The sequence below is a fragment of the Balaenoptera borealis genome (genome assembly GCF_965194805.1).
Source record: "Balaenoptera borealis genome assembly, chromosome: 8".
NCBI classification, from domain to species: domain Eukaryota; kingdom Metazoa; phylum Chordata; class Mammalia; order Artiodactyla; family Balaenopteridae; genus Balaenoptera; species Balaenoptera borealis.
This window is the reverse complement of record NC_138865.1, coordinates 99,637,804-99,654,100: the sequence shown is the minus strand read 5'-3', so window position 1 is coordinate 99,654,100 and position 16,297 is coordinate 99,637,804. Positions and strand designations below refer to the sequence as shown.

The following is a 16,297-nucleotide window of genomic DNA, read 5'->3' as shown; positions in this document are numbered from 1 at the left end:
ATTTTTAAAAAGAGGTGCTCAATAAATATTTTTTTAAAAAAGTAGTGTCATTCATAAAATTCAGTTGGTTGCATTTGAATGCCAATACCATTCTAATTAGGATGTAGCTTTACAGAATAATCTTAAGAAGGAATAGTCCTCACAAGCAGTTGATCAACGAGAACTTTAACTATCAAAGTGTTTTTGTTTAATGGTGAAAGGTGGAATTAGTAAACTGCTGAAGAAATAAGCCAATCTGGTTTTGTACTTTGTTCTTTTAGAAATGTATATAAACTTAATAAAGCCATTGACTTAAATGTTAACAATGACTTAGGTTCTAACTTTAAAAACTGTATTTCCCCTTGCCCCAAATACTATATTCTAAAGATATGGCAAAATTTCAGTATACAATTATGTACTTTGTGAAGATTGTAAATATCTAAAACAATAAGAGTTCTAAACTGAAAGTGTATTGCTGTGACAAATCTTGAACTGAGCTTTCTCTTTCAGGAGAGAATACAGGAGTTGAGTGTATTGTTTTTATTGGAGATAGTTTTAGACAGTATTAAAGCATCATTTCAACAGGTTAAAAAAAAATGCAGCACAGTTTCAGCCAAGGAAGTTTTGCAATGAAAACAACATGCTACAACCATATGACTCAGCGATTCTACTCCTAGGTAGAGTACCCAAAGGGACTGAAAAGAGCTATTCAAAGAAAAACCTGTACACTGATATTCATAGCAATACTTATTCAAAATAGTGCTATTCACAATAGCCAAAATGTCCATCAACAGATGAATGGATAAACAAAAGTGATGTATTCATACAATGGAATATTGTTCAACCATAAAAGGAATGAAGTGCTGATACAGGCTACAACATAGATGAACTTTGAAAACATTATGCTGAATGAAAGAAGCCAGGCACCATATTGTATGGTTCCATTTTCATGAAATATCCAGAAGAGGAGAATCCTTAGAGACAGAAAGCAGTTTAGTGATTGGGAGGACATAGGGATACAGGGGAAGGGAGAGTAACTCAGTGGGTATGGGGTTGCTGTTTGGGGTGATGAAATGTTTTGTAACTAGATAGAGGTAATGGTTGTACAACACTGTGAATGTACTAAATGCCACTGAATTGTTCATTTTTAAAAAGTTTAAAATATGAGTTTTATGTTATGTGAGTTTTACCTCAATAAAAAATACAAATTAAAAAATAAATTTTACCAGTACTTGAAGACTGTAAAATATTCCAGTGAATATTTTGGTGAACCCTACCAAGACGACTACATTCTTTTGGTTAAAATATAACCTAGCATCAAAGCACTATCATTTGTTTCAACTGCTCTTTGTATTTACTAGAAAGACAGCAAAGATTTTTAAAAAACTCCCAGAGGGATATAAATACTCAGATACTGATAAGATTTCTTTGAACACTGTAATAATCTAGTGTGATGAACTGTGCCCCAGTGGTCTATGGAATAATGAATACAAAAGATATCTTGGGTGAAAAGAGAGTCTGAATTATGCAACATACATTTAAAAAGCATTCTTTGTATTTCCTTGAGTCTTGAAATTGCTTAGTCATTTAGGAATAACGATGGGTGGCTCATACTGTGGATTGCTTTTCTCAACATCCATTTCAGTCCTCTGTTATCTTACAAAGCCTGGGAAGCTTTGAAACAACTACATTTCCAAGATTTCCTTGCAGCTAGGATTCTCTTCACCTAGTATAGGTGCTTTGGGTTCCACCAATCAGATGCATTTTCAAGAATTTTTATTGGCAGAGAGGCAGAATGCATGCATCCATTTTGTAAGTGTGGTTCATGGAAGAGATGGTGTGACTTGAAGTCTAGAAGTTGTCCTGGCAGCTTCCTAATTTAGCAGGTGTTTTCCCAATTCAGTAGTTTGAGCAACAGTGATAACATATTCAGAGTCAGGATTGTTCTGGTTATCTATTGCTGTGTCATGAACCATCCCCAAACTTAGTGAATTAAAACAACTACTTAATATTATTACTCATGCATTTACTGGGCTCAGGTAAGCAATTCTCCATTGGGGTCTCTCATGAAATTACATTTAGATGTTGGCTGGGCTGCAGTTATCTGAAGGCTCGACTCGGCTGGATGTCCAGGGGGCTCACTCACATGGCTGGCAGTTGATACTGGCTATTGGCTGGGAGTTCACCTGGCAATGTTGACTGAAGCACCTACATGCAGCTTCTCCATGTTGCTCGGGATGCCCACAGCATGGTCTTTGGGCTTAGAGAAGGAGCACCCAAGGGCAAGCATTCCAAAAAGCAGGAAGCCAAAGTCACCAGAAGCTAAGAGTTATGACAAGAACAGGCATAGCATCACTTCTACCACACTCTGTTGGTCAAATGATGTCACACAACCAATCCAGGTTCATGAGGGTGAAGATACAGACTCCATCTCTTGATGAGGGAGTGGCAAACTCAATTGCAAAAGAGCATGTAGGATGGAAGATATTGTTTATGCCGTCCTTGGAAAACATAATTTGTTACAAGGGTAGAGTGGTTTGGAGGGCTAAAATTACTCTTTCTGCTTTTCTAGCCATCTTATAAGCACCCAATTCCTCATGTGAAATCTCTTTCTGCTTGACTTAGCCAGAGTGGGATCTGTTGACTACAACTGGATCCTGACAATACTGGAGGGCAGGACTTCACTGTTCCCAGGCAAATGACATTCCAATGTATTACTCTGTATACAACTGAAATAGAGCAATGATGGTCTGAGGTTTGAGTGTGTGGAATTGGAAAGTCTTGATCTTGGCTCAGCCACTTACCAGTAAGTCATTTACCCTCACCAAGCCTCAAGTTCCCCAACTGGAAAATGGAAATGATGACGATAATAACATGGCACCTAACCACATATAATTACTGTGCAGATTAAATGAATCCAGGTGCAATACTGCCACAAAGCCTAGTCTGTGGAGAAGATGCTAGGCGAAGTTTGTTTCGGTTGTTTACTCAGCTCATACTGCCTCCCTGTCTTTGGGAATTGGTTTACCTGCAAACACAGTGAAGTTAAGTAGCTGGCCCAAAGGCACACTGCCAAGAGTAGGGAAGATAGGATACAAACCCACATAGTCTGGTTCCATAGTCTATGCTCCTAACTCTTAAGCCTTCTCTTAAACTGAAAATTGAAGTTGATTGCAAGTTAGCTAGGAAAGAAGCAGGTGCTGCAAATGGTGAGCATGCCATGAAAATGGGGACGGAGATGAGGGTAAGCAAAGGAGTATTTTAGAAGATGGAGAGAGCAAAGCTCTCAGCACATAGCAAAGCTCCAAAGAGGAACAGACGTCGGGGGCATTCAAGAAAATGAGAGAAGGCTAACATGGCAAGAGAACTTTCTCCCCTTGTTCACACTGTGGCCCACCTAGAAGATGATACTCTTTGTATGGGCCATTGGAGTAAGTGGATGAGCTCTTTGTGGCTGGAGGCACCTGCCCTGGGGTCTGTGGGTCTCAATCTTGGGCACACCTGTAATGTATTTGTAGGAAATCTGGTCTAGAATGTAGGGAGCAAGAGGAAAGTCAACCAGGAGACTGGTGTGGTGAGACAGACCCAGGACATGCACAACCTCATAGGCCATGAGAAAGACTTGAATGCTAGTTTGAGGGCGTTGGGAAGCCACTGAAGGATTTTAACTAGGGGGAAGGTGTAAGTCAATTTGCCTTGGGCCTTCAGGAGAACACTGATCACTGAGAAGAGAATAAATGGGAGAGCACGGTATAGAAGCAGGGAGCCAGTTAGGAGGCTGTTGCAGTGGTCTTGGAGAAAGAAACAAGAACAACTGAGACCAAGATGGTGCCGGGGGGAAGTGCAGATAAGCGTACGGGTTTGGGATATATTTCAGAGCTGGAACTACCTGGGCTAGAGATGAATTCAATATAAAAGGTGAAGGAGAAAGGATAATAATGTTGCCTCTCTCACATTGTTCTCAAGGGGGATTAAATTTGATTACATACAAGTTCTTCAAAAAGTTAAACATAGACTTAACATATGATCTAGCAATTCCACTCCTAGATATACATCCAAAAGAATTGAAAGCAAGGATTCACACAAATACTTCTCTACCCATTTTCATAGCAGTATTATTCACAATAGCCAAAATATGGAAACAAGCCAAATGTCTATCAATGGACAAATGGATAAACAAAATGTGTTATACTCATACCATAGAATATTATTCATCCATAAAAAGGAATGACGTACTGATACATGCTCCAACATGGATGAACCTTGAAAACATCATGCTAAGAGAAATAATCCAGACACAAAGGGAAAAATATTGTATGATTCCACTTACATGAAGTACCAGAAGTAGGCAAATTCATAGAGACAAAGTAGAATAGAGGTTACCAGGAACTGGGGGTTGGGGGGGTGGAAAGGAATGAAGGGTTATTGTTTAACGGGTTCGGAGTTTCTGTTTGGGACAATGAAGGGTTCTGAAAATAGATAGTGGTGATGGTTGTACAACATTGTGAATCTCCTCAATGCCACTGAATTGTACTCTTAAAATGGTTCAAATGGTGAATTTCATGTTATGTACATTTTACCACAAAAAAAAATTGATTATATACATGGAGTGATTAGCACATACCTGGCCCACAGTTGTCTGGGCTCAATGAATGAAACTATTGTTTTCACAGGTCTGGCACATACTTGCCTTTTTCAGAGAGGAATCCCTCTCATTCCATAAGGCCGAGAACCTTGAACTTAGGAGTCTGTCTGCCCTGGAGCACTCTTCGACATCCTGAGTCCTTTCCCATCACACCTGGCTCTCCTGTGGACACTGTCCACATGGAACCCCAAGTCACAGTCTACTTAACAGGATGAGGCCCCTCCTCACTGGAACCAGCAAGAAGACATCCCAGGAAGGCCTCCCATCCCTCACCATCTTGCCCTTTTGGTCTTTCTAAGGCTACATCACTAAGCTGTAGAGGTGGGATAATTTCAGAGTGAAATTATTACTGAGAAGAGGAAAAGCTAAAGATCAGGGTATCTTAAGCTTTCCCTGGAGTCTCCAGTGGAAAGAACTCAAAACTTAAGTCCTTCACCAGGACAGGATCCACTCCTGTTGATCACCCATCCCCACATACACCTGGCTCTCCTGGCCTTTGGCTCGCAAACCATCTCCCATACTGGCTTCTTCAAGTCTCTGAATCTCTGTCCACCAATGACTGGCCTTTATAGTGCCTCCGGTCTGAGTGATTCTCTCTGGAATAGTGCCCTAGTGATTAAGTGACACCTTTGTCATCCAAGTCTTATAGAAGAGCTGGGTCCCTTGAACAAGTGTGGACTTGGATCCTCTAGGTCTAATTTCCTTTACTATAAGCTCCCATGAGAGCTGCAGGGAAAGTGGTTCTTTTCTTTACTGACCCTGTTAGATTAAACACATGCTTACCTCTCAACACAGACTTTCATTTTCAGGTTCAGTACAGTTTAAACCATATGGAAAAAAGAAAATATTTCTTCAAATAACAGGGCATCTCATCCCTTTCTGGTGTCTTGAACCCTGAGCAAACTTATTTCTTACAGTATTATTACCGTTATTGCAACATAGGGAAAGGGAAGTTTATTCAGTAAGTGGTATTGTGCAACTGGACAATTCTTTGGAAGAAAAATAACTAGATTCATGCTTTATCTGAAACTCTCACACTAAAATCAATTCCAAATAGATTTAAGATTTGGGTATTAAAAGAGAGAGAGGAACTAAAGAAGGAATTTAAGCTTCCAAAAGGCAGGCAACCAGCAGTTGGTAGCCTCTCCTAATTCTCATCGGAACACCTACAAAGATACAACCATAGAGAGGGATAACTATCAATATTAAAAGATGAAGATTGATAAATAAATGTCAAATATAGTAGAAATTGAGTCCAGTTTGATGGCAGGTGCAACTGGACTAGAATGGAGGGGTCCCTATTGTCTTCAGCTCATGCTAGAGACGCTCCCTGATAAAAAAAGGATGAAGAAGCTTGGGCTATTTCCCACCATTTGTCTCTCACCCAGAGACCCAGGGACTCAGAAATCTGGGCAGCTGGCTTTCTAGAGCAGTGGAGAACGTTAGACACATACCAATCTCCAGATACCACCCCAGACTACATGAATCAGAATATTTAGGGGAGGCACTCAAGCATGGGTGTTTCTTTTAAAACTCCCAAGGTGGGACTTCCCTGGTGGTGCAGTGGTTAAGAATCCGCCTGCTAACGCAGGGGACATGGGTTCAAGCTCTGGTCCGGGAAGATCCCACAGGTCGCAGAACAACTAAGCCTGTGCGCCACAACTACAGAGCCTGCACTCTTGAGTCCATGGGCCACAACTACTGAGCCTGCGTGCCACAAATACTGAAGCCCACGCGCCTAGAGCCCATGCTCTACAACAAGAGAAGCCACCGCAATGAGAAGCCCATGCACCGCAACGAAGAGTAGCCCCCACTTGCCGCAAGTAGAGAAAGCCCACGCCGAGCAACGAAAACCCAACACAGCCCAAAAAGAAATTAATTTAAAAATAATAAATAAATAAATAAATACAACTCCCAAGGTGGTCTGAATGTGTAGCCAGATTGAGAAGCAGTCTTTTGCGTATATTTCTCAGATACTATTCTACAGGGCAGGAAGGTAATCAAGAGATTCTGTCTCCCCCTTTTTGGCCAGTCTGGCTCTTTTGCGACATTTCTTTCCTTCCTTACAGTCTGGGATGCCCCTCTTCACTGTTTCTCCTCCTATCATTTTGATTTCACTTCTTTTGTCCTCAACATTACCTTCTTACTTCTGCCTGCCCCTTAAATATTGGTCTTCCTAGAGCTTGGTATCTTGAAATATCCTCCTAAACTGGAAATTTCATTCAATTCTGAGACTTCAGCTGCCACATATGGACTGAAAACTTCCATTTTTATACAGTAGGGTGAACACTTTCACCTTCATAACCCTCTTCCTGGAGTATATACCCTCCCACTGATGGAGCCCTACCCAACCCAAGCCAGGATAACTGCAGAGGTCTTGAGGAGGTGGGGGGAAGACAGTGAGACTTTTTTTTTTAAATAGTGGCACAGAAGTTATGTTAAAAAGTAGTCTTGTAGAAGCCCCACTAGCCTAGACCATTCATCCCCTCTCTCAGTAGTAAGAACATAATGATGGACCAGATGCCAAGAGAAAGAAGTTAGATGCTGGGACAAGACAGGAGAAAGAAGAAAATTAGAAGTGCATGGAGGAGACCTCTCTTCTGCCCATTAAACATGAACTTGAACAAGCTAATGGTGGCTGAAAAGGGAAAAGAAAGCAACTTTGGACCATCTCTCAATTCTCTATATGTGTGACTGTCTAATGATAAAATTTTTCCAATAATGAACTGTATCATTTTCACAAGCAATAACATCTGCCTCTCTGTACCAAGCTTCTAACTCCCTCCTGATGACCCAACGGTCATAGGTACCTCAAACATAACATCTAAAATTAATCCCTCCTCCTCTCCCTTGCCCCAATCTGCTCCTCTCCTGTGCCATCTCTGTGAATGGAGCTACCATTTCTCTACCTGATATGGGTTAAATTGTGTCCCCCTCCCCCCAAATCCATATGTTGAAGTCCTAACCCTAGTACCTCATATGTGACCTTGTTTGGAAATAGGATCATTGCAGATATAAATAGTTGACTTAAGATGAGGTCATTAGAGTGGATCCGAATCCAATATGACCAGTGTCCTTATAAAAAGGGGAAATTTGGGCACAGAGACATGCACATGGGGAGAACACCATGTGAATATAAAGGCAAAGATCTGGGGCTTCCTTGGTGGCGCAGTGGTTGAGAGTCTGCCTGCTAATGCAGCGGACACGGGTTCGCGCCCTGGCCTGGGAAGATCCCACATGCCACGGAGCAACTAGGCCCATGAGCCACAACTACTGAGCCTGCGCGTCTGGAGCCTGTGCTCTGCAACAAGAGAGGCCACAACAGTGAGAGGCCCGCGCACCGCGATGAAGAGTAGCCCCCGCTTGCCACAACTACAGGAAGCCCTAGCACAGAAACGAAGACCCAACATAGTAATCAATCAATCAATAAATAAATCTTTAAAAAAAAAAAAAAAAAAGGCAAAGATCAGGTGATGCTTTTACAAGCCAGGGAAAGCCGAAGGTTGCTAGCAAACCACCAGAAACAAAGTGAGAGGCATGGAACACATTCCCTCTGCAATGCCCAGAAGGAACGAACCTTGCTGACACCTTGATCTTGGACTTGCAGCCTTCAGAACTCTAAGACAATGAATTTCTGTTGTTTAAGCCAACCAATTTGTGGTACCTTATTACAGCAGCACATGCCACCCAACAAAGTATATAGCATATATGTATACGGCGTATACCATCCAACAGATTTTCACCCTCCATCTCTCATCCAATGTCCTATGGCTAAATACCATCCAGTTATTCTCCAAAATGTCTCCTAAATTCAGCTACTACTGTTTCCACTGCCTCTGTAGATATTTTGGGTAATTGGGTAATTATGTTAGAAGAAGAGAGAAAACTTAATCCGCCAAATGGAGCTAGAACAGGCCGAAGCTGGTGTAAGAGAGAGGGTTTAGGATTCAAAGCGGTTGTAGACATGGTGGGGCTAGCAAGCAGAGGGGAGAGCGCACGTAGCTGTGGGTAAGATAAACACCAACTTAACTGGTTGGAAAATGCTGAGACCACAGAGCCTACGTCAAATGTCAAAGAGGTGGGGCTGGCTAGAGGCCAGGGCTCGCCTGGCTCTGTCCCCGCAGTGACTTTGGGGCTGGGCTTTCTCCTGAGTTGCACACTGGGTGGTGAGTGGACGTCTCAGGGGTACCTTTGCTACTGGGTCTCCCTCTGCCCGGATGCTGGTGCATATTCCTGAGGCTCCAGCTCCTTTTCCAACTGCCAACCAAACAGGCAGCTTTGCTGACAAGCACCCAGGTTCCAGTCCAAGGGGTGTGAACCAAGGCGGGCACTTGGCATCCCCCAGCACTAGCTCCAGCTCTGCCAGGAAACAGGAGGCTTCACTGTAGCTCCTGGAGTCGTATTCTACACTTTAGGATCAAGCAGTGAAGGACCTGGAATAGGACACTCCTTGGACCCCGAAAGGACTCTGAGAAGCCGTGCTTGTCCTTCTCTCTGTCCCCTGCTCCGGCCCTCACTCCCTGCCCATCGATTTCTCACTTTCATTCACTCCCTGCCCCCTTCCTCCTCCTGCTGCCCCCCAACCCCGTGCTCACTCTTCTCTCCCCCCATTCATCCCCCGTGGCTATCACCTCCTTCCTCCATTCTTCATCCCCTCTTTGCATCCCTTCCTTCCCTCCTCCCCCTCCAACTTTTCCTTCTCCTTACCGCCCGCTCCCACCCTTCTCCTTCCCCCAATTTCTCGCTCTCCCTCCCTTGCTCTTCTCCTGATCGTTCCACCTTCCTCCTCACTTCCCTCTCCCCCCTCCTCTCCCTGAGCCCTACCACCTCCCCCCCAGCCCCGCCCATCAGTGTTTGCTTTGCTCCCGGATCCGGATCCAGATGAAGGGGTTGCCCTGCCCGTGCCCTGCCCTGCCCCACTTCTGGCAGCTGGGGTCTCCCTTCATGGCCGACGCCTCTGGGACCCAGGCCCCGGGGAAAGGGGCCCTGCTCGGCACCCAGCTCCTGCGAGCCCGGTATGAAGGCCTGAGACGGCAACAGAAGGCCCAGGCCCACGTGCTGCTCCCGAAAGGTAGGGCTGGGCAGGTGCTGGGGGCAGAAGGGAAGGCACGAGGGCCTGGCTGCGGGCAGAATGGGCGGCTGAGGTGTGGGCAGCGCAGGGCCAGGGCTCTGCTGGCCTCCTGGTGGGGAAGAGCAGGGAGGCGGGCTGGCCAGAGGCAGAGTCAGAACAGGGAGGCCGGTGCAGGGCCGTTCCGCTGGGGCCTCAAGCAGGCAGCTGGCAGGGAGCGCGCTGTCCCTGGCCTCTGCTCTTAGGTTCTGATCTTGCGCAACTGGTCTGCCTGGTGAGCCGGGCTTGGCCCCTCTGCCAGGCCAGGTGGGGAGATGGGAGCTGTGCTTCCTGGTTGGGTCTCACCCAGGCACCTCTTGTGAACCAGAGAAACTGGTTCCAGGGAGAGAGGACACGTGATGTTCCCAACAGCTTGGGCACTGGCCAGAGGAAACGCAGGGCTCAGGGACCCAGGAGGCACCCAGGCTCACCAAGCGAGCTCTGTACCCCCTCGAACAGCAGCTGGGGGGGGGGGGCACTGAGACACAGAAGCCCCGCCTCCAGGGGAGAAGCCGCCTCCCTTTGGGAACTCAGATTTATTCCAGGAGGAAGTTAGGAGCACAGGGCTCAGGAAGCAAGCGATTGTCAAATCCCAGCCCTTCATCCTCTAACCGGGAGGGCAAGTCAAGAGAGGTAGGAAGACCCCCTGAAAGGTCAAGGCTGTGCTCTGGGAATTTCTGTGGCTATTTATACAGTTCAGGACTCACTGAGCAGCCCACCCCGCTCTAGGCAAGTCTGGGAAGGAATCAGGGGCCAGAGGGTCCTCACTGTCTGGGACAGGAAGGGCACTGCCTTGGGCTAAAGGCACCCATCTCTCACAACTTGGGCTGTTGCCAATGAGTGGGGTCCATTTGAACTGAACTGGTACAGCCAAATAGCCCCCTCTCTCCGCAGGGCAGAAGCTGGCAGTTTCCTAAAGCCCTATTCCATCCTCAAGGGTATTAATTCATTCAGTTACTCAGCAAGCATTAATTAAACTCGTATCAAACGAAAGCAGATTTAACACACCTGTGGTTCAGACTCACACATCCATGTGATGGGTATGCCCCCAAAGACATCTCAAACTCAGCATGCCCCGTAGAATTCACCACCCCTGCCCATCCCTCCCCGCTGCCCCTTTCTCCTGCATCCTACAACTCAAACCTCCCTCCTCCGTCGTCACCACATATGAGTTACATCATGAGTTACAACAGGTTAATGCAAGGGGGAGCGCTCAGGCTCTGTTTCCCCAGGGAAGACTTCTCACCCGCAGAGGCTCAGTCAGAATCTTTCAGGGCATTTCTAGCAGTTTGCAAGTCCACATTCTTGCTCTAACTGTGAGAAGTAGTGTGCTGTCTGATGGAGTGTTCCTGTACTTGGTCTCCAGAGAAGGGCCTGAACCTGAGTGCCAGCTCTGCCACTGACTTGCTCTGTGCAGCTTTGAACAAGTCATGTAAATTACTCTGTGACTCAGCTTCCTCCTCTTTCAGCTGGGAAAAACGGTAGTCCCCAAAGTAGAGGGTTGCGGTGGGAACTAAATAAATTAACATGTATAAAGCTCCTTAGGGTTTTCTGTGCTAATTGGCTGAGGACCAGATCGTTATGTCACACGAGTGTGAGTTAGAAGCACACTTGAAGCACTTGGACTGGGCGTGAGGAATAAGGTGGTTCTCCAGGGAGAAATCAGAGCAAGATTACAAAAATGAGGTGACAGTGATGCTGGGGGAGGGGGCAAAAAAGCAATTTTGCCTGCACATTAGCAACAGGCTGGATGGTGGTACCATTCACTGAGATACAGAATATAGGAGAAAAAGATTTCTGATTAGGAGGAGATGAATTTCTTTGTGAATATGCTGCATTTGAGGGAGTTGTCTGTAAAACTTCCAACCAGCCTGGATCTCAGGAGAGAAATGTGGGCTGGAGATATAGATTTGGGGTCATCAACATATTGGTAGTAGTTGAAGCCATGGGCATGGATAAAATTGTGGAGGACCAATGTGTAAATTGATAAGAGGCTGGGATGACAATTAGAGTTCTACAATACTCAAATATTGAAGGGACAAGCAGAGGAAAAGAAGTCAGGGAAGATAGCAGTCAAAATGGTAGCAGATGAATGTTAGCCCGAAAAAGGAAATTCACACATGCTGAATCTTGGATGAACCTACATGAACCCTGAGGATATTATGCTAAGTGAAATAAGCCAGTCACAAAAAGACAAGTGCTGTAATGATCTACTCATATGAGGTACCTGGAGTAGTCAAATTCACAGAGACAGAAAGTGGAATGGTGGTTGCCAGGGTGGGGGAGATGAAGAGTTGTTTAATGGGTATAGTGTCAGTTTGGGAAAGATGAAAAAGTTCTGGAGGTCGGTTGCACAACAATGTGAATGGACTTAACACTATTGAACTGTACACTTCAAAATGGCTAAGACGGTAAATTGTATGTTGTGTGTGTCTTACCACAGTTCATTTTTCTTAAATGATAGGAGAAAACCAGGAGATATTAATGCCATGAAGCCAAGCAAGTAGAAGGAATTTAGGGATCCTCTGTGTCCAGCATAGCAGAGACTCAGGAAGACTGAGTGGCCATTGACATTGGCTCCCACTAAAACTAGATTTCAGGGTCTTAAGACACTGGGTTGTATCTGGAAGGGCAGGTACTCTGGGAGCTGATTAATGGAAGGAAGCCCTCTGGAATTAGCTTTCTTCATCCTTAGTGTTATGGAATGTATTTAGGTTCTAGAAATGCAGTGTCAGGTGTTCTGGATTCGTAGCACTAGAGTTCAAGGGCTTCCTTCTGGCTTTATTCCTTCAACACCATCTCTCCGCTCACACCATGTACTCTGTCACCTAGGGGCCTCCAGCAGGGACAAATGTCAGAATGCTCAAGGGAGCTTCACTACATTTCAGAGGGAATTCCAGGCTGGCCACAGGTCTCCCTTCTATAGGAAAATGGCTTTCAGTCATTTCTCCAATCCTCAATGCCACCAAGAGTTGACAAGAAACTATCATGTTCCACAAGGTGGTAAAAAGATGTCCCTGAGAAGGAAGAAAGACATCGGTCTGCCTTCTCATCCCTGAAGCCAGTTCAGGGAAGCAGTAGGTGCTGCAAACATGTTCCCAGAACAGTGGCTATGGTTCCGAAAGATAAAGACCAGTCCTCCAAAAGGAGCTGCCTCAAAACACAGTTCCCCTCTCCTCTGCCTTGGGTGCTAAACCCATTATCAGAATCCCACAACACAAAACCCTGTAAGTTAAGAATAACCCTTTCCACTGGCCAGTGTATGTGAATCACACATGTGGGTGAACACATATTGTGCCCTTGGTTCCCGTTATTCTTTTAGTCTGAAATACGAGTTCCCTAGATCTTCCTAGGGTTCACTCCCTCACTGCAGTCAAAAACTGATCTCCTATTAAATTCTATCACACTCGAATGTTTTTTTCCATAGCATTGATTACCACCAGAAACTTTATTATAGTATGTTTATTTGCTTATTCTTTTCTACTCCACTAGACCACATCATGAAGAGGTAGATTTTGTCTCAGTGTTCATTACTGTATTCCCAAGACCTAGAATAAATAATGCCTGGCACATTATAAGGGCCTAATAAATATTTGTTGAATAAATGAATAATTGTGCATGAATGTGTGTGTGTGTGTGTGTGTGTGTTAGAGAGAGATAATGCAGTGAATTGGGTACCTGGCCTCCTTAATGTATTTGGCAAGGCCTTCCTTCAGCTTGAAAGCTCTGAGACCCCCAGAATGAGAGCCACCCATGTACTTTGCAGTGGTGACCCTGCTGGTGCCTTGCTTTCTCAGGAGGGAACATGCCTGCTCTTGCTGAGGCCATGGTCAGTGCTGTTTGGATTAACAAGGAGAGAAGGCATTCACTGTCCCTAGAAGAGGCGGATCCTGAGGCAGAGGAGATGCTGGAGGAGGCTGACAGAGGCTGTCTCCAGGCCCCCGAGTCTCCATGGCACATGCACCTAGAGATGCACCGCTTGGTCCAAACCTTCCACCAGGAAACCAGTCATCAAGTAAAGCACAAGGACAAGTTCATGGGGTCTGAGCAAAGGCTCCCAGGCTTGTTTGAAGACACTCAGATGACTCAGCAAGGAAGCACGATCCCAGAGGCAGCCCAGCATGAATGTCAAGTGGGCAATACCCAAACAAAGGCAGTGGGATCTGGCTTAAACATTGGCACTCAGGGCCCTCCTTCCATAAAGAAGCCACACAGGTCTGGAAAACCAGCTCACTATCCATTTCCCCAGAGGAAAACTCCCAGGATCTCCCAGGCGGCCCGGAACCTGGGCTTATATGGCCCAGCCTGAAGCTTTCTACTCAAAGGTCTCAACCTTGAGGCCATCTATGGCCTCGCCTAAGAACTTAGGAGGCAGAGGCACAGCTAGGGCCTCTACCTGGGAGCAGAACTGGACTACATCAATCGTCGGGGCTGTGGGACATGAACTTTGCAGTGGGCACGTAGTCTTGCCCTTCAAAAAAAAAAGAGAGAGATTGCCCAGACCAGACTGCTCACAGCTCAGGATGAAAGAGTGTTGTCTGATCAGTGCAGCCCCATTCTGCTTACATAAGAAGACATTGCTATGGACATCGACTCAGTCCTTAGAACTAGAGAATTTTGAAACATAAAACAGAGACCCTAGCCAGTGGATGCCTTTGCAGTGCCCTAGAGTCGACAGGCGTGGGCAATCTTGTTTTCAGTAACTTCTGAGGATTTCTCACATGTTCTGGAGAAGAGGGGCTCTGAGAATTTCCTTTTTCTGGTCACTATGCCTGGAGGCCAGCTCACTTACAAGTCTCTACATTCATTGGTAGTGACCACACCATTTTAGCTTGAGCCTCCCAAAGTATGGTCACCCTGGGTAAAAAGGGTCAAAACAATGCCACCTACTGTTCTGTGTGTTTAAGTGTCTTTAGGAAGGGTTGGTCATCTCTCCCCTCTCATTGAGACTGCACATTCCAGTCTCATTATAGATTTATTTCCTTTCATCCTTCTCTCTCTGTCCTTTCCTTCCTTCCTTCCTCCCTCCCTCCCTTCCTTTTTTCCTATTTGCTCTCTTCTTCCCTTCTTCAATCTCTCTCTCTCTCTCCCCAAATTAAACACTGCCCATCATTGAAGATATATAGTAATAGAAGCCTGAAAGAAGAAGATAAAGAAATGTTCCTGCTTGGAAAGTATGTGTTCCTCAAAAATTGCTCCCTTTTCAGCCAAATTTGAATCATTCAGATACTTCCTGGTATATTTTAAACCAAAGACAAAGTGAAGCAGGTATTACTTGGGTGGTGGGGAAGAAATTATCTTACCTGGTTAATGTTTAACTTTAATAAACACACCTAAAGTGACTTTTCCTCATGCCAGATTCTCTCTCTGTAAAGTTTTACCTACATCTTCCTTTTGTCCCCATGGTGATCCAGTCTTGCCCACCCACATTGAGAGATGTTACCTAGGAGTGTCATTTCCTGCCAAAATATGTGTGTGCCTTCTCCTTGGGCCACCCCGAACTTCCCTCCAATTTGGGGATTCATTGTGATTCCTTTTGTGAATAATTAATAAGAGCTAGTTGTTAATTTTTTTAAATAGTCTAATGAAAAACAAGGGAAAAAAAAAAAAGAAAAACAAGGAAATTTTCTGAAAAAAATTTTCCTTTGCTTTTGTTTTAAAGAGGCTTCCCACAAGTAACTCCTCTTTCTACAGTGTATCAATCAGGATAGGCTATGTTTTGCTGAGTAACAAACAACTCCCAAACCTCACACAGAAGCTTTTTTTTTCCCACTCATGAAAATTCCACTGTGGATTTGGGCAAACTTCCAGGGCAGCTCTCCTACATTATTACTAACAATTCAAGCTGCTTCAATCTTGTGGCACCACCACATCAATACTGGTTTCCCTAATCACTGTAGCAGAAGAAAGTGCATTAAAAGTCACATACTGGCTCTCAAATCACTTTGCTTATGTTTCATTGTCCAAAGCAAGTAACATGGGCATATCTCCACTTCAAGGGTATGAGGAAGTGCATTCATTTCATGTGCCCACAAGGAGAGAAGGAATGGAAATATGGATGAGCAGAACTAATGGCTAACACAGGTAGAGAGGGGCCAGATCATAGTACAATATTAAATTTTATTCTGAATACAATAAGTAGCCATTAAGGGATTTACATATGAGACCAAAATGATTGGATTTGCAGTTTAACCAGATGACTCTGGTTGTTCTATGGAGAATGAGTGGATGGTCATGTTAAGAGGCAATGTCAGGGGAAATTACGGCCAGGGGAAGTTCAGTGGGAAAGATGTTGTTAGCTCAAGCAAGAGTGGGAGCAGAATGGTGCTTTGTGAACACCTAGAGGGGTGGGATAGGGAGGGTGGGAGGGAGACGCAAGAGGGAGGAGATATGGGGATATATGTATATGTATAGCTGATTCACTTTGTTATAAAACAGAAACTAACACACCACTGCAAAGCAATTATACTCCAATAAAGATGTTTTAAAAAAAAAAAAAAAAGAATGGGAACAGAAGAAGGAGAAAAAAGTAGATACATTTGATATATGTATACTTTGGAGATAGA

General features: G+C 44.8%; 1 protein-coding gene across 1 annotated transcript; it reads left to right on the top strand.

Annotated features, from left to right (window-relative positions):
* The first annotated feature begins 3,823 nt into the window (after positions 1-3,823).
* Positions 3,824-15,671, top strand: LOC309634248 (uncharacterized protein C9orf152). The gene is made up of 3 exons (XM_082404213.1): positions 3,824-7,765; positions 8,084-9,695; positions 13,529-15,671. The coding sequence occupies exons 2-3, from the start codon at positions 9,506-9,508 to the stop codon at positions 14,038-14,040; spliced, it is 702 nt and encodes a 233-aa protein (XP_082260339.1). The 5' UTR covers positions 3,824-7,765; positions 8,084-9,505; the 3' UTR covers positions 14,041-15,671.
* The last annotated feature ends 626 nt before the right edge of the window (positions 15,672-16,297 follow it).

What these genes read in the sequence shown, in the direction of transcription:
- LOC309634248 (XM_082404213.1), top strand. Translation starts at nt 9,506, where the DNA reads ATGAAGGGGTTGCCCTGCCCGTGCCCTGCCCTGCCCCACTTCTGGCAG. An exon ending in CCACGTGCTGCTCCCGAAAG is followed by an intron (nt 9,696 to 13,528) that starts GTAGGGCTGGGC and finishes TTGCTTTCTCAG; the next exon opens with GAGGGAACATGCCTGCTCTT.